This window comes from Mobula hypostoma, chromosome 18 (assembly GCF_963921235.1).
Source record: "Mobula hypostoma chromosome 18, sMobHyp1.1, whole genome shotgun sequence".
NCBI lineage: Eukaryota > Metazoa > Chordata > Chondrichthyes > Myliobatiformes > Myliobatidae > Mobula > Mobula hypostoma.
In genome coordinates this window covers 64,541,274-64,562,827 of record NC_086114.1, presented here as the reverse complement: position 1 = coordinate 64,562,827, position 21,554 = coordinate 64,541,274, and the positions used below count along the sequence as shown (strand labels likewise).

At 49.8% G+C, this 21,554-nt stretch overlaps 1 protein-coding gene across 1 annotated transcript in view; it reads left to right on the top strand.

The window, feature by feature from the left end:
* The first annotated feature begins 918 nt into the window (after positions 1 to 918).
* The window catches only part of serinc4 (serine incorporator 4), a 37,603-nt gene continuing 16,967 nt past the window's right edge, over positions 919 to 21,554 (top strand). The window contains exons 1-5 of the mRNA XM_063071037.1: positions 919 to 990; positions 6,862 to 7,040; positions 8,247 to 8,326; positions 17,793 to 17,886; positions 18,533 to 18,744. Coding sequence (XP_062927107.1) covers positions 919 to 990; positions 6,862 to 7,040; positions 8,247 to 8,326; positions 17,793 to 17,886; positions 18,533 to 18,744 — 637 coding nt within the window. The remainder of the gene's footprint in view (positions 991 to 6,861; positions 7,041 to 8,246; positions 8,327 to 17,792; positions 17,887 to 18,532; positions 18,745 to 21,554) is intronic.

The window sequence follows — 21,554 nt, the reverse complement described above, 5'->3', positions numbered from 1 at the left end:
GGGACAGTGCAGAGGGAGCTTCACTGTGTATCTGACCCCAGGAGTGTGTGATGGGACGCTGTGAAGGGAGTTTCATGGTCTCTTCCCTGAGAATGTGTGATGGGACAGTGTGGAGGGAGATTCACAATGTATATGACTCAGGGATTGTGTCAAAGGGGAGTGTAGAGGGAGTTTCACTCTGTGTCTGATCCCAGGAGTGTGTGATGGGACATTGTAGAGGGAACTTCACCCTGTGTCTGACCCTTGGAAGTGTGTGATGGGACGGTGTGGAGGGAGCTTCACTCTGGGTCTGACTCAGGAGTGTGTGTCATAGGGGAGTGTAGAGGGAGCTTTACTCTGTGTCTGACTCAGGAGTGTGTGCTGGAATGGAGTGGAGGGAGTTTCACACTGTATATGGCCCAGGGAGTGTGTGATGGGACAGTGAAGAGGGAACTTCACCCTGTGTCTGACCCTTGGGAGTGTGTGATGGGATGGTGTGGAGGGAGCATCACCCTGTGTCTGACTCAGGAGTGTGTGATGGGACAGTGTGGAGGGAGTTTCACACTGTATATGACCCAGGGAGTGTGTGATGGGACAGTGAAGAGGGAACTTCACTCTGTGTCTGACCCTTGGGAGTGTGTGATGAGATGGTGTGGAGGAAGCATCACCCTGTGTCTGACCCAGGAGTGTGTGATGGGACGGCGTGGAGGGAGATTCACTCTGTGTCTGTCGCTGTCCTGGTGACAGTCCAGGTGAAAGTGACGGGAAAGATGTGTGTGGGGCAGTGGGAGGCGGTGGTTGTGATAACTGTCGGTACTTGTACAGTTAACCCTTTCTGTTCTGCTCCCCCTGCAGATCTGCTGCTGCTGTGGCCCTGCCCCCTGTTCACTCTGCTGCCCGTTCCTCCCTGGGATTAAGGTGTCGTCTGGGACACGCCTGATGTACACGTTTTATCACATCGTCAGCTCCACGGGCTGCTGCCTGCTCATGTCCCGAACCGTAACTGAATCTGTGCGTGAGAAAGTGAGTGCTCAGATTGACAATCCAACCAGCCAATCAGCTTCACTCCATTCATCTTCCTATTCCCACCCCTCCCCATTCCAGTAACCCCCTCCACCCCTCCCCATCTCTGTAACCCCCACCACCCATACACTCCTCCCCATCTCTGTTAACCCCTCCACCCCTCCCCATCTCTGTAACCCCCTCCACACCTCCCCATTCCAGTAACCCCGTCCACCCCTCCCCATCTCTGTAACCCCCACCACCCATACACTCCTCCCCATCTCTGTTAACCCCTCCACCCCTCCCCATCTCTGTAACCCCCTCCACACCTCCCCATTCCAGTAACCCCGTCCACCCCTCCCCATCTCTGTAACCCCCACCACCCATACACTCCTCCCCATCTCTGTTAACCCCTCCACCCCTCCCCATCTCTGTAACCCCCTCCACACCTCCCCATTCCAGTAACCCCGTCCACCCCTCCCCATCTCTGTAACCCCCGTCCACCCCTCCCCATTTCTGAAACCCCATCCACCCCTCCCCATCTCCGTAACCCCCTTCACCCTCCCCATCTCTGTAACCCCCACCAGCCACTCCCAATCTCTGTAACCCCCTCCACCCATCCACTACTCCCCATCTCTGTTACCCCCTCCACCCCTCCGCATCTCTGTAACCCCCTCCACTCTCCCCATTTCTGTAATCCCCTCCACCCCTCCCCATCTCTGTAACCCCCTCCACCCTCCCCATCTCCGTAATCCCCTCCACCCCTCCCCATCTCTGTAACCCCAACCAGCCCTACCCATCTCTGTAACCACCACCAGCCCCTCCCCATCTCTGTAACCCCATCCACCCCTCCCCATCTCTGTAACCCCCTCCACCCCTCCCCATCTCTGTAACCCCTTCCAACCCCTCCCCATCCCTGTAACCCCCTCCACCCCTCCCCATCTCTGTAACCCCATCCACCCCTCCCCATCTCTGTAACCCCCTCCACCCCTCCCCATCTCTGTAACCCCTTCCAACCCCTCCCCATCCCTGTAACCCCCTCCAAAACCTCCCCATCTCTGTCACCCCCTACACCCCTCCCCATCTCTGTAACCCCCTCCAACGACTCCACCCCTCCACCCCTCCCCATCTCTGTAACCCCCTCCACCCCTCCACCCCACCCCATCTCTGTAACCCCCTCCACCCCTCCCCATTTCTGTAACGCCCTCCAACCCTCACCATCTCTGTAACCCCATCCAACCCCTCCCCATCACTGTAACCCCCTCCAACCTCTCCATTCCTGCCCATCTCTGTAACCCCCTCCAAACCTCCACACCTCCCCATATCTGTAACACCCTCCACCCCCCCATCCCTGTAACCCCCTCCACCCCTCCCCATCTCAGTAACCCCCTCCAACCCCTCCACCCCTCCCCATCTCTATAACCCCCTCCACCTCTCCCCATCTCTGTAACCCCCTCCACCCTCCCCATCTCTGTAACCCCCACCAGCCCCTCCCCATCTCTGTAACCCCCACCAGCCCCTCCCCATCTCAGTAACCCCCTCCAACCCCTCCACCCCTCCCCATCTCTGTAACCCCCTCCACCTCTCCCCATCTCTGTAACCCCCTCCACCCTCCCCATCTCTGTAACCCCCACCAGCCCCTCCCCATCTCTGTAACCCCCACCAGCCCCTCCCCATCTCTGTAAACCCCTCCACCCTCCACCCCTCTCCATCTCTGTAACACCCTCCACCCCTCCCCATCTCTGTAACCGCTCCACCTCTCCACCCCTCCCCATCTCTGTAACCCCCTCCACCCCTCCACACCGCCCCATCTCTGAAACCCCTCCACCCCTCCCCATCTCTGTAACCCCCTCCACCCCTCCACACCGCCCCATCTCTGAAACCCCCTCCACCCCTCCCCATCTCTGTAACGCCCTCCAACCCTCCCCATCTCTGTAACCCCCTCCAACCCCTCCCCATCTCTGTAACCCCCTCCAACCCCTGCACTCCTGCCCATCTCTGTAACCCCCTCCAACCCCTCCACCACTCCCCATCTCTGAAACCCCCTCCACCCCTCCCCATCTCTGTAACAGCCTCCAGTCCTTCCACCCCCATCTCTGTAACCCCCCTCCAACCCTCCACACCTCCCCATATCTGTAACACCCTCCACCCCCCATCCCTGTAACCTCCTCCACCGCTCCCCATCTCAGTAACCCTCTCCAGCCCCTCCACCCCTTCCCATCTCTGTAACACCCTCCACCCCTCTCCATCTCTGTAACCCCCTCCACCCCTCACCATCTCTGTAACCCCCTCCAACCCCTCCCCATCTCTGTAACCCCCTCCACCTCTCCACATCTCTGTAACCCCCTCCACCCTCCCCATCTCTGTAACCCCCTCCACCCCTCCCCATATCTGTAACCCCCTCCACCATTCCACCCCTCCCCATCTCTTTAACCCCCTCCAACCCTCCCCATCTCTGTAACCCCCTCCAGTCCTTCCACCCCTCCCTATTTATGTAACCCCCTCCACCCTTCCCCATCTCCCCATCTCTTTAACCCTCTCCGATCCCTTCACCCCTCCCCATCTCTGTAACCCCCTCCACCCCTCCCCATCTCTGTAACCCCCTCAAACTCTCCCCATCTCTGTAACCCCCTCCAACCCTCCCCATCCCTGTAACCCCCTCCACCTCCTCCACCCCTCCACCCCTCCTCATTCCTGTATCCCCCTCCACCCCTCCCCATCTCTGTAACCCCCTCCATCCCTCCCCATCTCTGTAACCCCCTCCAGCCCCTCCACCCCTCTCCATCTCTCTAACCCCCTCCAGTCCCTCCACCCTTCCACATCTCTGTAATCCCCTCCACCCCTCCACCCCCCCATCTCTGTAACCCTCGCCACCCCTCCCCATCTCTGTAACCTCCTCCAACCCTCCCCATCTCTGTAACCCCCTCCACCCCTCCACCCCTACCCATCTCTGTAACCCCCTCCACCCCTCCCCATCTCTGTAACCCCCTCCACCCCCTCCACCCCTCTCCATCTCTGTAACCCCCTCCACCCCTCCCCATCTCTGTAACCCCCTCCAGCCCCTCCACATCTCTGTAACCCCCTCCAGCCCCTCCCCATCTCTGTAAACCCCTCCACCCTCCACCCCTCTCCATCTCTGTAACACCCTCCACCCCTCCCCATCTCTGTAACCGCTCCACCCCTCCACCCCTCCCCATCTCTGTAACCCCCTCCACCCCTCCACACCGCCCCATCTCTGAAACCCCTCCACCCCTCCCCATCTCTGTAACAGCCTCCAGTCCTTCCACCCCCATCTCTGTACCCCCCTCCAACCCTCCACGCCTCCCCATATCTGTAACACCCTCCACCCCTCCCCATCTCTGTAACCCCCTCCAACCCCTCCCCATCTCTGTAACCCCCTCCAACCCCTGCACTCCTGCCCATCTCTGTAACCCCCTCCAACCCCTGCAGTCCTGCCCATCTCTGTAACCCCCTCCAACCCCTCCACCACTCCCCATCTCTGAAACCCCCTCCACCCCTCCCCATCTCTGTAACAGCCTCCAGTCCTTCCACCCCCATCTCTGTACCCCCCTCCAACCCTCCACGCCTCCCCATATCTGTAACACCCTCCACCCCCATCCCTGTAACCCCCTCCACCGCTCCCCATCTCAGTAACCCTCTCCAGCCCCTCCACCCCTTCCCATCTCTGTAACACCCTCCACCCCTCTCCATCTCTGTAACCCCCTCCACCCCTCACCATCTCTGTAACCCCCTCCAACCCCTCCCCATCTCTGTAACCCCCTCCGACCCCTCCACCCCTCCCCATCTCTGTAACCCCCTCCACCTCTCCACATCTCTGTAACCCCCTCCACCCTCCCCATCTCTGTAACCCCCTCCACCTCTCCACATCTCTGTAACCCCCTCCACCCTCCCCATCTCTGTAACCCCCTCCAGCCCCTCCACCCCTTCCCATCTCTGTAACACCTTCCACCCCTCCCCATCTCAGTAACCCCCTCCAGTCCATCCACCCCTCCCTATCCTTGTAACCCCCTCCACCCCTCCACCCCACCCCTCCACCCCACTCCATCTCTGTAACCCTCTCCACCCCTCCACCCCTCTCCATCTCTGTAACACCCTCCACCTCTTCCCATCTCTGTAACCGCCTCCAACCCTCCCCATCTCTGTAACCCCCTCCAACCCTCCCCGTCTCTGTAACCCCCTCCAACCCTCCCCAACTCTGTAACCCCCTCCAACCCCTCCCCATCTCTGTAACCCCCTCCACCCCTCCCCATATCTGTAACCCCCTCCACCATTCCACCCCTCCCCATCTCTGTAACCCCCTCCACCCCTCCCCATCTCTTTAACCCCCTCCAACCCTCCCCATGTCTGTAACCCCCTCCAGTCCTTCCACCCCTCCCTATTCATGTAACCCCCTCCACCCTTCCCCATCTCCCCATCTCTTTAACCCTCTCCGATCCCTTCACCCCTCCCCATCTCTGTAACCCCCTCCACCTCTCCCCATCTCTGTAACCCCCTCAAACTCTCCCCATCTCTGTAACCCCCTCCAACCCTCCCCATCCCTGTAACCCCCTCCACCTCCTCCACCCCTCCTCATTCCTGTATCCCCCTCCACCCCTCCCCATCTCTGTAACCCCCTCCATCCCTCCCCATCTCTGTAACCCCCTCCAGCCCCTCCACCCCTCTCCATCTCTCTAACCCCCTCCAGTCCCTCCACCCTTCCACATCTCTGTAATCCCCTCCACCCCTCCACCCCCCCATCTCTGTAACCCCCGCCACCCCTCCCCATCTCTGTAACCTCCTCCAACCCTCCCCATCTCTGTAACCCCCTCCACCCCTCCACCCCTCCCCATCTCTGTAACCCCCTCCACCCCTCCCCATCTCTGTAACCCCCTCCACCCCCTCCACCCCTCCCCATCTCTGTAACCCCCTCCACCCCTCTCCATCTCTGTAACCCCCTCCAGCCCCTCCACATCTCTGTAACCCCCTCCACCCCCTCCACCCCTCTCCATCTCTGTAACCCCCTCCAGCCCCTCCACATCTCTGTAAACCCCTCCAACCCCTCCACTCCTCCCCATCTCTGTAACCCCTCCAACCCCTCCACTCCTCCCCATCACTGTAACCCCCTCCACCCCTCCCCATCTCTGTAACCCGCTCCAACTCCTCCACCCCTCCCCATCTCTGTAACCCCTCCACCCCTCCACCCCTCCCCATCTCTGTAACCCCCTCCAAACCCTCCACTCCTCCCCATCTCTGTAACCCCCTCCACCCTGCCCATCTCTGTAACCCCCTCCACCCTCTCCCCATCTCTGTAACCCCCTCCACCCTCTCCCCATCTCTGTAACCTCACCTAGCACCTACACCCTTCCTCATCTCATAAACACCCCTGGCTATACACCCCTCCCCGTTTCTGTAAATCCCGTCTACCCCTATAGCCCTCCCTTCCTCTGTAATACTCTCTGCCCCAAAAGGCCTCCCCACCCTGTAAACCCGTTCTGTTAGAAATGTGCATGGTGGGTTTCCTCTGGGGGTTCTGGGTTCCTCCCACAGTCCAAAGACGTACTGGTTCGTGGGTTCACTGGTCGTTGTAAACTGCCCTGTGATCAGGCTCGGGTTAAACCAAGGGTTTCTGGGCGGCGTGGCTCGAAGGGCTGGGGTGGCCGATTCCACACTGTATCTCTAAAAAATTAAACAAGTAAATAAATAAATGAGTGAGGATTTATGTCTCATTCTTGGCTGCCAAAACCCTGTTGATTAATATCAGCAGGTTCAGGAGCAGTGGCAGAGGCAGGGTGGGGCTGCAGACAGGGGCTGAGGATATGGTGGGGGACAGACTTGCCTGTGTCCAACGCCTGCAGACTGTGATTTCTCCCTCTGGCCTAGGTGCCTTTCTTCAGAGTTCTCTGTGATCACCTGCAGCCCGGCTCAGACTGTAACCAGCTGCTCGGATACTCGGCAGTCTACAGGGTGTGCTTCGGGACAGCGTGCTTCTACCTGCTACTCTGCGTCACCCTGGTCAATGTAAAATCCAGTCGCGATTTCCGGGCTCTCATTCACAATGGGTAACGGTTCTACGTGTTTCTCTGTCTCAGTGTTTCCCAGCACCTGTACCCCTGCATCCTGGTGCCTGTACCCCTTCATCCCGGCGCCTGTACCCCTGCATCCTGGTGCCTGTACCCCTTCACCCCAGCGCCTGTACCCCTTCATCCCGGCACCTATACACCTTCATCCTAGCGCCTGTACCCCTTCACCCCAGCGCCTGTATCCCTTCATCCCGGTGCCTGTACCACCTCACCCCAGTGCCTGTACCCCTCAGCTCAGCACCTGTACCCCCTCATCCTGGCATCTGTACCTCCTTATCCTGGTGATTTCAATGTTTGTGTTCACTATTTCTCTCCCTCTCCCACACACCTCTCCCACCCCCACACCCCTCTCCCCCACCCTCCCCCTCCTCCACAACCCTCCCCCTCCCCCACCCCTCTCCCCCCCCTCACACCCCTCCCCGCCCCCACACCCCTCTCCCCCCACACTCCTCCCCACCCCCAAACCCCTCTCCTCCCCCTCCCCCCACCCCTCTCCCACCCTTCCCCCACACCACTTTCACCCACCCTCCCCTCCCCCACACCCCTCTCCCTCCCTCTCCCCCACCCTTTCCCCCACACCCCTCTCACTCCTTCTCCCCATACCTCTCTCCCCGATACCTCTCTCCCTCTCCTTCCCCCTCCCCATACCCCTCTCCCTTCCCCACATCTCTCTCCCTCCCTTGTCCCACCTCTCCTCTCCCTCACCTCTCTCCCTCTTTCTCTCCCTTTCCCTCTCCCCCTCCACCCACTCTCCCCTCCCCACTCTCCCTCTCCCACTCTCCCCTCCCCTCCCCCCACTCTTCTCTCCCCACCCTCCCCTCCCCTCCCCCACTCTCTCCTCCCCCTCCCCCACTCTGCCCTCCCCCACCCTACCACTACCCCTACTCCTCTCCCCTCCCCCTCTCCCACTCTCCCTTCCCCACTCTCTCCTCTCCCTCCCTCTCCCCCACCTTCCCGTCCCCTACTCTCCTCTCCCCTCCCCCACTCTCCCCCCCACTTTCCTCTTCCCCTCCCCCCACTCCCCCTCTCCCTCTCTCACTCCCCCATTCTCCTCTTCCCCCTCTCCCTCTCCCTCTCCCTCTCCCCTCACCCACTCTCCCTCTCCCCCTCCCCCACCCTCCTTCTCCCCTCCCCCTCCCTCCACTCCCCCTCCCCCGCTCTCCCTCCCGCTCCCCCCAACTGCAGGTTCTGGTTTCTGAAGTTCCTGATTCTTGTCGGCATTTCTACTGCTGCCTTTTTCATTCCGGACGAGTCATTTCTCCACGGTGGGTGAGACTGAGGCCTTTTCCTCCTCCTCCTCTGCCAAAGCCAGTCTCTCTGTTGGAGGGAGGGTCCCATCCCACAGCCCTGACCAGTCTCTCTGTCGGAGGGAGGGTCCCAGGTCCCACAGCCCTGATCAGTCTCTCTGTCGGAGGGAGGGTCCCGGGTCCCACAGCCCTGACCAGCCTGTCTGTTGGAGGGAGGGTCCCAGGTCCCACAGCCCTGACCAGCCTCTCTGTTGGAGGGCGGGTCCCGGGTCCCACAGCCCTGACCAGCCTCTCTGTTGGAGGGAGGGTCCCGGGTCCCACAGCCCTGACCAGCCTGTCTGTTGGAGGGAGGGTCCCGGGTCCCACAGCCCTGACCAGCCTGTCTGTTGGAGGGAGGGTCCCAGGTCCTACAGCCCTGACCAGTCTCTCTGTTGGAGGGAGGGTCCCATCCCACAGCCCTGACCAGTCTCTCTGTCGGAGGGAGGGTCCCAGGTCCCACAGCCCTGACCAGTCTCTCTGTCGGAGGGAGGGTCCCGGGTCCCACAGCCCTGACCAGCCTGTCTGTCGGAGGGAGGGTCCCAGGTCCCACAGCCCTGACCAGCCTCTCTGTTGGAGGGAGGGTCCCGGGTCCCACAGCCCTGACCAGCCTCTCTGTTGGAGGGAGGGTGGGTCACCCTGACCAGCCTCTCTGTTGGAGGGAGGGTCCCAGGTCCCACAGCCCTGACCAGCCTCTCTGTCGGAGGGTGGGTGGGTCACCCTGACCGGCAGGACGCTGAGCTGCTGAGCTGGAGGCCAGCGGGCAGCTCTCCTACACCCAGCCCCTGTTTACAGAACGAAGACTGCACCAGAGCAGCAGTGGGGCTTCTGCAGTAATGCATGCGACAACCTTCTCTCACAGCAGGATTCCACAGACAACAGTCGGGTGCCATGATTGTGTAGCGGTTAGTGCGGTGCAATTACAGCTGGGGGCATCAGAGTTGTGAGTTCGAATCCGGCATCCTCTGTAAAAAAAAGTTTGCCTGTTCTTCCCGTGTGTTCAAGGGTTTCCTCCCATAATTCAAAAGCATGTCTTGGTCGGTAGGTGAATTGTCCCGTGATTAGGCTAGGGTTAAATAGGTGGGCTGTGTGGCTTGAAGGGCTGGAAAATTCTTTTCTACTCTGAGTCTCAATATAACATAAATGATGACAAGCAACACACACAAAATGCTGGAAGAACTCTCTCTTTTTCAATCTTTTTTATTGAGTTTCAAATTGATAAACATAACAATGATAATGATACAAAGAGATGGGGATTACATTAATAAAAGTTAACGTATACAGACACAGACTCCGAGTAACATATTTAATTTAAACCTCCCAATCTTTTAATAACTGAACATGAAAAAGATTTTTTTTTAAAGTTTTACCCCCTACACTAAAAAAAACACAGAACAAAACAAAACAAAACTGGGCTGCCATATTTCACCAGTTGAAATCATTATTTGTCATTAACTCCGCTCCTCTATACACAATCAAAAAGTTATTAAAAAGGATTCAGAAAAGGTCAACTTACATCATATGAAAATGTTGAATAAATGGCTTCCAAGTTCCTTCAAATTTAACCGAAGGATCAGTGGTACCACTCCTAATTTTTTCCAAATTTAAACATGTTATAGTTTGGGAAAACCATTGAAATGTAGTAGGGGGATTAGAATCTTTCCATTTAAATAAAATGGATCTTCTGGCTATTAATGTAACAAATGCAATCAAACGACAAGCTGAAGGGGATAAATGAATAAAGTCTATCATTGGCAATCCAAAAATTGCGGTAATAAGACGAAGTTGTAAATCAATACGTAAAGCTACTGAAATAATATCAAAAATGTCTTTCCAATATTTTTCCAAAAGAGGGCAAGACCAGAACATATGCGTCAAGGAAGCTCACTCAGAATTACACCTGTCACTGACAGGATTTATATGACCATAAAAAAGAGCTAACTTATCCTTAGACATATGGGGCCTATGAACCACCTTAAGTTGTATCAAAGCGTGTCTAGCACACATTGAAGAAGTGTTACCTAGTTGGAGAATTTTCTCCCATTTCTCTGTGGGTAAAGATACCTGAAGTTTTCTTTCCCATTCATTCTTAATTTGATCAGACATACCTAATCGTATTTTCGTGATTAAATCATAAACAATTGCTATCAAACTCTTCTGATAGGGGTTTAAACCTAAAAATTTTTCTGTAATTTCAGTTTGATGTGATAATGCAAAAGTAGGTATAATAACCTTCAAAAAGTTTCTAATCTGTGGATATCTGAAAAAAATGTGATCTAGGCAAATTATGTTTATTAGACAACTGTTCAAAGGACATGAGACAATTATCCATGAATACATAGTCATAGTCATAGTCATAGTCATACTTTATTAATCCCGGGGGAAATTGGTTTTCGTTACAGTTGTTCCATAAATAATAACTAGTAATAGAACCATAAATAGTTAAATAGTAATATGTAAATTATGCCAGGAAATAAGTCCAGGACCAGCCTATTTGCTCAGGGTGTCTGACCCTCCAAGGGAGGAGTTGTAAAGTTTGATGGCCACAGGCAGGAATGACTTCCTATGACGCTCTGTGTTGCATCTCGGTGGAATGAGTCTCTGGCTGAATATACTCCTGTGCCCACCCAGTACATTATGTAGTGGATGGGAGACATTGTCCAAGATGGCATGCAACTTGGACAGCATCTTCTTTTCAGACACCACCGTCAGAGAGTCCAGTTCCATCCCCACAACATCACTGGCCTTACGAATGAAATCACGAAAACATATTATTCCCTTCCTTTTCCATAAAAGAAAAGCTTGATCAGTTCTGGATGGTTGGAAGAAAAAGTTGGATATAATAGAACTTGATAGGATAAATTTATTCGATCCAAAAAATTTACGGAATTGAAACTATATTCGCATTGTACGTTTAATTATTGGATTAATTATTTGTTTATTCAGTTTAGTAAGTGCAAAGGGAAGTGAAGCCCCTAAAATAGAAGCCAATGAGAACCCTTGTACAGACTTGCACTCAGGGTTTACCCATCGTGGACATTGAATTTCATCCAAATCTTGTGTCCAGAATGTTAGGTATCGAATATTAATTGCCCAATAATAGAATCTAAAGTTTGGCAATGCCAAACCACCATCCTTTTTTGATTTCTGTAAGTATTTCTTACTTAATCTAGGATTTTCATTCTGCCATATATATATATAAAGAAATTTTAGAATCAATAATATCAAAAAAAGATTTAGAGATGAAGATGAAGCCTGAAACAGATAGAGAAATTTAGGTAAAATAATCATCTTAATAGCACTGATTCAACCAATCAATGCTAGAGACAATGGGGACCATTTAGTAAGCAGTTGTTTAACATGATCAATTGAGGGTAAAAAGTTAACTTTAAATAGATCCTTTTGCTTCTTAGTAATTTTAACACCCAAATAAGTAAAATAATCAGTAACCAGTCTAAATGGTGATTGTCTATAGATTGGAAATTGCATACTTAATGGGAAAAGCACACTCTTATTAAGAATCAATTTATAACCAGAAAAACTACTAAACTGAGCAAGTAATAATATTACTGCAGGGATAGATTTCTCTGGATTACAGATATATAGTAACAGGTCATCTGCATATAATGATACCTTATGCGTGTCATTCCCACGAATAATGCCAAATATATTAGGTGAATCACAAAGAGCGATTGCCAAGGGCTCCAGGGCAATATCAAGTAGTAAAGGACTGAAAGGACAGCCCTGTCTGGTACCTCGAAAAAGGCTAAAAAAGGGGGATCTCTGATTATTAGTAAGTACAGAAGCCAAGGGTATATGACATACCAATTTAATCCAAGATATGAATTTTGGGCTAAAATTAAATTTCTCAAGGATGTTAAATAAATATTCCCATTCAACTCTATCAAACACCTTCCTGGTGTCAAGTGAAATAACACATTTTGGAGTTTTAGATGAAGTATATATAATGTTCATCAGCCCCCTAACTTTAAAATACGATAACAATTTTTAATAAATCCTGTCTGGTCATCAGAAACAATCTGTGGCAATACATTTTCCAATCTAATTGCTAATATTTTGGAAAGAATTTTGGAATCCACATTTAACAAGGATATAGGTCTGTATGATACACATTCAGTGGGGTCTTTATCTTTTTTAGGAATTAAAGAAATAGATGCTTCATAAAAAGATTGTGGCAATTTACCTACAAATAAGGCATCCTTAAAAATTCTATATAACCAAGGAGAAAGTAGACTTGAAAAAGATTTTTAAAATTCTACTGTACACCCATCCAGGCCGGGTGCTTTACCAGAATTCATCAAAGAAATTGCTTTCTTTATTTCTTTTTCCATAATGGGTGCATCGAATGTTAAACATTCATTAAATGGTAATTTCAGAAAACTCAACTTTCTTAAAAATTCATGCATTATGGTAGAATTATCAGGAAATTCTGATTGGTATAAAGAGGTATAGAATTCTCGAAAAGATTTATTAATTTCATCATGATCAACTGTCAAAGTACCATCCCATTTATGAACTCTAATAATCTGACATTTAGCCGAAGCAGCTTTCAATTGGTTGGTCAGTAATTTACCCGATTTATCACCATGTACAGGTGTCCCCCGCTTTTTGAACGTTCGCTTTACGAAACCTCACTGTTACGAAAGACCTACATTAGTACCCTGTTTTCGCTTTCAGAAGGTGTTTTCACTGTTACGAAAAAAAGCAGCGTGCGGGGAAAATCAGTGCGCGATAAAAGGCAGTGCGCGCCCCGAGCAGCCACTCTCCCCCGGATTCGGAACGGCATTCTCGCCAGCATTGCTTAAACACATGCCTGTGAGCAGCCGTTTGCAAGATGAGTTCTAAGGTATCGGAAAAGCCTAAAAGAGCTCGTAAGGGTGTTACACTTAGCGTAAAACTAGACATGATTAAGCGTTTCCATCGTGGTGAACGAAGTAAGGACTAAGTGAGTTTGGCTTGTGGAAGCTGACGAACATGATGTTGAAGAGGTTTTGGCATCCCATGACCAAGAACTGATAGATGAAGAGCTGATGCAATTGGAAGAGGAAAGGATAACAATTGAAACTGAATGCAGTAGCGAGCAGACCGAAAGTAAAGTCGTCCAGGAACTGAACATGAAACAACTGCGTGAGATTTTCACTGCAGTGATAAAGTACGACTTTAATTTTGAAAGGGTACTTAGGTTTAGGGGATATTTGCAGGGTGGTTTGAGTCCTTACAAAGAACTGTATGATAGAAAAATGCGCGAGGCTCAGCAGTCAAGCAAGCCTTCCGCATCAGCCACGGCAGACGATGAACCTCGACCTTCGACATCGAGGTGGGCAGTCATAGGAGAAGATGAGCTGCCTGCTCTAATGGAAACAGGCGACGAGATGACACCCCAGTGTCCCACCACCCCACGATTCATGGAGAATGCAGCGGTAGCCGGGAGGCACCCAGCACATCTTTAAGAAAAAAGTTGAAATAAACAAGCTAATTAATTAAATGCTGCCCGACACATAAATGTCAGCCCAGATCAGAGTCGATACAATCGGAAATCGGCACTGATCTGGGCCGACAATTATGTGCCGGTCGTCACCTAATTAAATAGCATGTTTATTTCGGCTTTTTTCTTAAAGATGTGCTGGGTGCCTCCCGGCTACTGCTGCACCCCTGCATGCTTCGCAGCGATGTATCGGTCGGCGGCCTGGAGGGTGGGGGCCACTGCACCATCCAACCTGCGACGACTCAGTCTAACACACCATCATCAGTGTGCTCGGCGCTGAACCAATTCCGGTAAGTGATACTACACTGTACATACATTATTTCTACTTTATATAGGCTGTGTATTTTTACATGTTACTTGGTATGATTTGGCATATTCATAGCTTAAAGGTTACTGGAGAGCTCTTGCGGCGTGTTTTTGCCAACAGCGCTTGCGTGAGATTTTTTGTCGACGGCGCTTGCGTGAGATTTTCGCTACGGAGATCTGTGCCGACAATGATTGTGGAAAAGTAATTCTACTTTATATAGGCTGTGTATTTATCATATCATTCCTGCTTTTACTATATGTTACTGTTATTTTAGGTTTTATGTGTTATTTGGCATGATTTGGTAGGTTATTTTTGGGTCTGCAAGCACTCACAAATTTTTCCCATATAAATAAATGGTAATTGCTTCTTCGCTTTACGACATTTCGGCTTGCGAACCGTTTCATAGGAACGCTCTAACTTCAGATGGCGGGGGAAACCTGTATATTCATTTAAATTAGGAAGAGATGCAAATAAATGCTTAAAGAATTCAGGATAATCGGTATTTGGTGCATAGATATTAACCATAACAACTTTTTGGTTATTAAGTAAACCAGTAATTAACAGAAATCTACTATCTGGGTCTGAAGTTGTTTCATAGTGAACAAATGAAATCAAGGAATCTATAAAAATAGAGAATCCTTTCACCTTATCCTGTGAATTAGAGTGAAATTGTGTATCTTTCCAAAACCTAAAAGAATGCTGATTATCCTCCTTCCTTACATGAATCTCCTGGGCAAAGATAATCTGAGCATTCAATCTATGAAAAACTTTAAAAATCTTCTTCCATTTAATCGGATGATTCAAACCATTCGTATTCCATGAAACAAAGTTAATAATACTATCCATTGTATTTGAATAAACCATATGGTGTGTAAGGGTTAACCTTACTGCATAGGAAACTCATGAATCAGGAAGAGGGAAAAAGGTTTAAAGAGGAACCGGAAGTTACGACAATTCAGACATATTTGTAGTTTCCAATCAGCCCAGATGGAAAAAATCAAACTAAAAATAGCCCCACCTTCCTACCCAAAAAAGTCCGAAAACTGGCCAATAGACAGCCATAAAACTATCTAGACACCTACCCCCATTTCTCTTGAAGGCAAGTCTCCAATGACAAAGGAATTCATAACCCCACCCGCAGTCAAAACATTGAGAAGAGAATGCCATAAAAACACACCAACAAATGTTAAAAAAAAATAGCCAATTGCAAAACATTTTGAAAGGCAAGGTCTTGGAAAGTGAAACAATATTTCAAGAAAAAAAATCAATCACCAAATCATATTCTTAATTATTTTCAAAAACAAACAATGGAAAATAATAGAATAAAATATTAAAGGGAGAGAAAGAAAAAGGAACTTTAACATAAAAGCATGATAAATATCCATACTCCAAAACAAAGTATGAGCATTATCAAACCAAGGGCAAAATTCTTCAAACTTTAAAAGTCTAAATCTATGAACTGGTTATTAACTTATAAACAAATGGATACAGACATGAAAAAACAGTAAATTTATTAGACAGCTGAGATCGAATGTTGATCCTCAAGGAATTGATGAGTTTTGTCCACAAATTTAAACCATTTACATGACTTATCAGAGAGAATTACCCTTAGGCGAGCTGGAAATAGCAGAACTGGTTGGAACTTTCTTTAATAGGGCTTGGACATTACTAGCTTATAAGTCAAATGAATACAAACATGAAGAAACAGCAAATTTATTAGACATCTGAGCTCAGACTTTGATCCTCAACAAATTGATATGCTTCGTCCACGGATTTAAACCATTTATGTGATTTATCAGGCAGAACAACCCTTAGGTGAGCTGGAAATAGCACAGCTGGTTGGAAATTTCTTTGATATAACTCGGACATCACCGGTTTTAAAAGCGATCTTTCTTGCATTACCTCAGGACTGTAGTCTTCAACCAGACAAAACTTGAGATCTCCATGCACAATAACCCCTTTCTGATGTGCAATTCGAATCAAATGCTCCTTAGAATGCACATAATGAAATCAGAGTATCACAAGTCGGGGTTTCAACTCCTTAGGGGGTTTAACTCTTAAAGACCGGTGGGCACGATTGAGTATAGGGGGAGAAGAAAACAACATCAGAACCGAACACCTCCATTAAAAATTGAGAAAAAAATTTAGTAAGGTCACCGTTCTCAACGTCTTCACTGAGTCCTATTATTAGCAAATTCTGTCTCCAACTATGACTCTCCAAGTCAATAGTCTTGACTTCATACTGTTCCAGTGTTTGAGTGGTCAAAGTTAATTTCTTTTCCAATAGATCCAGCCTGCGATCCCTCTGTCTCCCAGCTTCAACCAGTTCAGAAGTTTGTTGTTGTTGTTTTTCACTCTCCTGCTTAAGTACTGCCAATCTACCTTCGATCTCCTTTAACAATACTTCCAAAGTAGCAAATCTTTTATCAAATTTATCATCCAGGAGCTTTGAGATAGCCTCCAAAGTAAGTTGAGACTGTTTAGGCTGTTCAAAAACACCTTCTTTCTTTCCATTTCCATTACCGGCTTCCTTGCCTTCAGCTAATGCATTTTTTCCTCTGGTAGTCATTTCCATCAATTAAAAATCAAAATTCAAGCATATAAAAGTGTTATAACACTTTGATATAGATAGTAAAAGGGTGGTAAAAAGATTGAAAAATGAACAGAGCAAAGCCAAAATGCCACCTACTCCATCTAGCGCCCCAAGAGAGATCGCTGGAAGAACTCACCAGGCCAGGCAGCACCTATGGAAGAGTAGAGTCAATGTTTCGAGCCGAGACCCTTCGGCAGGACTGGAGAGAAAAAAAATGATGAGGAGCAGATTTAAAAGGTGATGGAGGGGGAGGGATAAAGTAAAGAGCTGGGAAGTTGATCGGTGAAAGAGATCCAGGGATGGAGAAGGGGGAATCTGAGAGGAAAGGACAGAAGGCCATGAAAGAAAGAAATGGTGGTGAAGCACCAGAGGGAGGTGATAGGCAGGCACGGAGATAAGGTGAGAGAGGGAAAAGGGGATGGGAAGTGGTGAAGAAGAGGGTGGGGGAACCATTACCAGAAGGTCGAGAAATCGATGTTCATGCCGTCAGGTTGGAGGCTACACAGAAGGACTATAAGGTGTTGTTCCTCCAACCTGAGTGTGGCTTCATTTTGACAACAGAGGCCATGGATTGACATCTCGGAATGCGTGGCCACTGGGAGATCTTGCATTCTCTGGCGGACGGAGCACAGATGCTCGGCAAAGCCGTCTAGCAATCTACGTCGGGTCTCACCAATGTACAAGAGGCCACACCGGGAGCACCGGATACAGTTACTGACCTCAACAGACTCACAGGTGAAGTGTCACCTCACCTGGAAGGACTGTTGGATGCCCTGAATGGTAGTGAGGGAGGAGGTGTAGGAGCAGGTGTAACATTTGTTCTGCTTGCGAGGATGTGCCAGGAGGGAGACCTCCCTCAGTGCTCCCCCCCAGTGCTTAAACATAAGGGATCACATCATATTTTACACATTATAACTTTCCAATTTTCTTTCCTTACCCCTCCCGCCCTTGCACCTGGTATATTGTACCATGTGATGGTGTTATTCCTCGGACTGCTGCCGTGTGACGGTGTTACCCTGTGGAACTGTTCCTATGCGTGCAGTGTGGCGATATGTTGGCGTGGCCGGAGCTCTCCTCTTCATCCTTGTACAACTCTCCCTCATCACCGTCTTTGCGCATTTCTGGAACAAGAACTGGTGAGACTCCTGCGCCAACAGATTCGCTGTTGACCTCCCCACGGGCCAAGAGCTCAGTCTTGAGTAACACACGCACAAAATGACGGGGGAACTCAGCAGGTCAGGCAGAATAAACAGTTGGCGTTTGGGCCGAGACCCGTCATCAGGACTGGAAAAGAAGGGGGAAGACGGCAGAATAAGAAGGTATGGGAGGGAGCTGGAGTGTGATAGTTGAGACTAGTGAGGGGGAAGGTGAGTGGGCCTTCTTCTCCCTTCCTTTTCAGTCCCGATGAAGGGTCTCGGCCCAGAACGACTGTTCCCGTCCATAGGTGCTGCCTGACATCCTGATTTTATTCAATCCCAGCCTGTGTAACAGGACAGTGTAGAGGGAGGTTTATTCAATCCTTTCCTGTGTAACGGGACAGTGTAGAGGGATGTTTATTCAATCCCTTCCTGTGTAACGGGACAGTGTAGAGGGAGTTTTATTCAATCCCTTCCTGTGTAATGGGACAGTGTGGAGGGAGGTTTACCCCATCTATTCCCAGCTCTTTACCACTCCCCCCAACACCTCAGGTCCCGGGCTGATGAGAGGAGGAGGCTGTCTGGGGTTGGGTTAGTTGTGTGTTGGGGGACCGTTGCAGCCACTCGGTGTGTGCTTTGCCCACAGGATGACGGGAGCGGCAGACCGGAAGGTGTGGAGTCTCGCTGTGTTTGTTGTCACCCTGCTCTTCTACGTCATGGCAGTGAGCGCCTTCTCCCTGATGTACAAGTTTTACACCCACCCAGCCGGCTGTGAGCTCAACAAGGCACTGCTGATCCTGAACGTCAGCCTCTGCATCGTGGTGTCCATCCTCTCCAGCACCTCCTACATACAGCACAGTAAGTCTCCAGCACCTCCTACATACAGCACAGTAAGTCTCGTTCACCTCCTACATACAGCACAGTAAGTCTCGTTCACCTCCTACATACAGTACAGTAAGTCTCCAGCACCTCCTACATACAGCACAGTAAGTCTCGTTCACCTCCTACATACAGCACAGTAAGTCTCGTTCACCTCCTACATACAGCAAGGCAGTCTCATTCACTTTCATACCTCCTACACACAGCATAGTGAGTCTCGTTCACTTTCACAGACCGGTTTATTCACACACGCAGGTACATGTGTGACACAGCTGCAGTGAAACTCTGACTTGCAACGGCACTACATTCACTCATTTATCAGGCCCAGTAAAATGTGTCCTTGGCCGTGCATTGTGGCATCTGCCCAGCGCGCCCACAATGACTAGCTGGAGCACGGCATCATTAAATTAATTGACAAAAGTAAACATCAACTGCACACAGTTTTTGCAAGATGGAACAAAATTACAGCAAAAAAAACCCATTTTTGCGTTGCTGAGCTGTAGTGATTAGGGTCATGCCAGCTGGTTCCAGACCAGGCTGGTTGAGGGGAAGTAACTGTTCCTGAACCTGGTGGTGTGGGACTTCAGGCTTCTGTATCTCCTGCCCGGTGGTAGCTGTGAGAGGATGCCATGGCCCGAACAGTGGGGTCGTTGGATTCTGGTGGTTTTGTGGTCCCCAGTTTGGAGGTCAAGAATAAGGGGTAAGACTTGTTGCTTATGGTTGTTTTATTAAGCGTTACTGAAACCGGCTGTGTCATATAAAATCTACTGCAGCTCTGACTGAAGACATAACCTTCCAGTGAGGACTGGACAATTAACCCATAAAATAGCCAGATTCAAGACGCCTGCTGCAGAAACTTGAAGAAACTTCCAGAAAAATACAGAAGCAGCTCTACTACAATTACTGGAAAATTCACTGAACAATGACATGTTTGTAGCTGATTATATTTTTAAAAATCTCAAGCAAGCAGAGGAAAATTAAGCTGCAAGAAAAAGATAAAATAAATCATTGACGATATACATAACCTTCTTGTAAATGCGGCAGTAGCGATGGTGGGGAGGGTTGTGCATGCGGGGTACTGGTATGTACCCCATCCTCCTGCATTTCAGAGGCATCGGGAACATGGTCCCAAAGCTCCTCCCTGGAGCAAATCCTCAGAAAGAGTCAATGGCAGCCTCTGCAGTTCTTGAACATGAAGACCTAAAGCTTCAGGGAGTGAGGACAAGTGGGTTGGTGTGGGTGGCAGCTGTGTTTGAGGAGTATCTTGACAGAATAGAGTGGCTGAGGAAGGAGGACGCAGGGCCAGTGCAGAGGATAGAATATTAAAGGAAGTTACGTTACCAGGGTTTCCCATTTGCACTCAGATGGAGTTGTCTCTCCGTATCCAACCAAAGGTGTAATTGTCCATCCTTCACATCTCTTTTACGATCACAAAACACTGCTGGTTGCTAAAGACATTAACTACTGCAGGCCCACCACACGAGACAGTTGCTTGATAGCAGTGAAACATAGAAACATAGAAGCATAAAAAATAGGTGCAGGAGTAGGCCATTCGGCCCTTCGAGCCTGCACCGCCATTTATTATGATCATGGCTGATCATCCAACTCAGAACCCCACCCCAGCCTTCCCTCCATACCCCCTGACCCCTGTAGCCACAAGGGCCATATCTAACTCCCTCTTAAACATAGCCAATGAACTGGCCTCAACTGTTTCCTGTGGCAGAGAATTCCACAGATTCACCACTCTCTGTGTGAAGAAGTTTTTCCTAATCTCGGTCCTAAAAGGCTTCCCCTTTATCCTCAAACTGTGACCCCTCGTTCTGGACTTCCCCAACATCGGGAACAATCTTCCTGCATCTAGCCTGTCCAATCCTTTTAGGATTTTATACGTTTCAATCAGATCCCCCCTCAATCTTCTAAATTCCAACGAGTACAAGCCCAGTTCATCCAGTCTTTCTTCATATGAAAGTCCTGCCATCCCAGGAATCAATCTGGTGAACCTTCTTTGTACTCCCTCTATGGCAAGGATGTCTTTCCTCAGATTAGGGGACCAAAACTGCACACAATACTCCAGGTGTGGTCTCACCAAGGCCTTGTACAACTGCAGTAGTACCTCCCTGCTCCTGTACTCGAATCCTCTCGCTATAAATGCCAGCGAGCTGGACTTTGTTGCAGCTGCTTCAACCACCCAAGGAAGAAGGCGGCAGAGGTAGTCCAACAAGTGACTGTCTTGTGACTGCAAGGTCCTGTTGGATATTGGTAGCGTAACATACTGCAAGTCTCGTTCACTGGTTTATATTGAGTTCTGTTCATTTGGGCTAGTTGGGATGTTCACTTTCCCTGTTACGGGCATGACATGAGGGTGGTTGGGGGGGAGGAAACGTTGGCTAAGAAAATGGCAGCCTAGTGCACTAAACATGAACAGAGAAAGTAAAAATTTTAAAACAAAAACAAACTTGTCCTTGTTGTTTGAACGTCATCAGTGGTAGCAGAGGATGGTTTCCAATTCTAGGACCCTGCCAGCATTCAAAGAGAGTAAGCTGGAAAAATGAAATTGTAACATGGACTTGTGTCACTGAGCTCAAGAAGAAGAAGCAGGCCCTTGCCATTGTACTGTCACTTCCAGGAAGAGCAAGAGACCAGGTCAGGAATCTCGGTGAAAGATTTGAACAAAGATGACGGTGCAAAGAGTGGGAATAAACGGGACCTTTTCAGAATGGCAGGCGGTGACTAGTGGGGTACCGCAAGGCTCAGTGCTGGGACCCCAGTTGTTTACAATATATATTAAT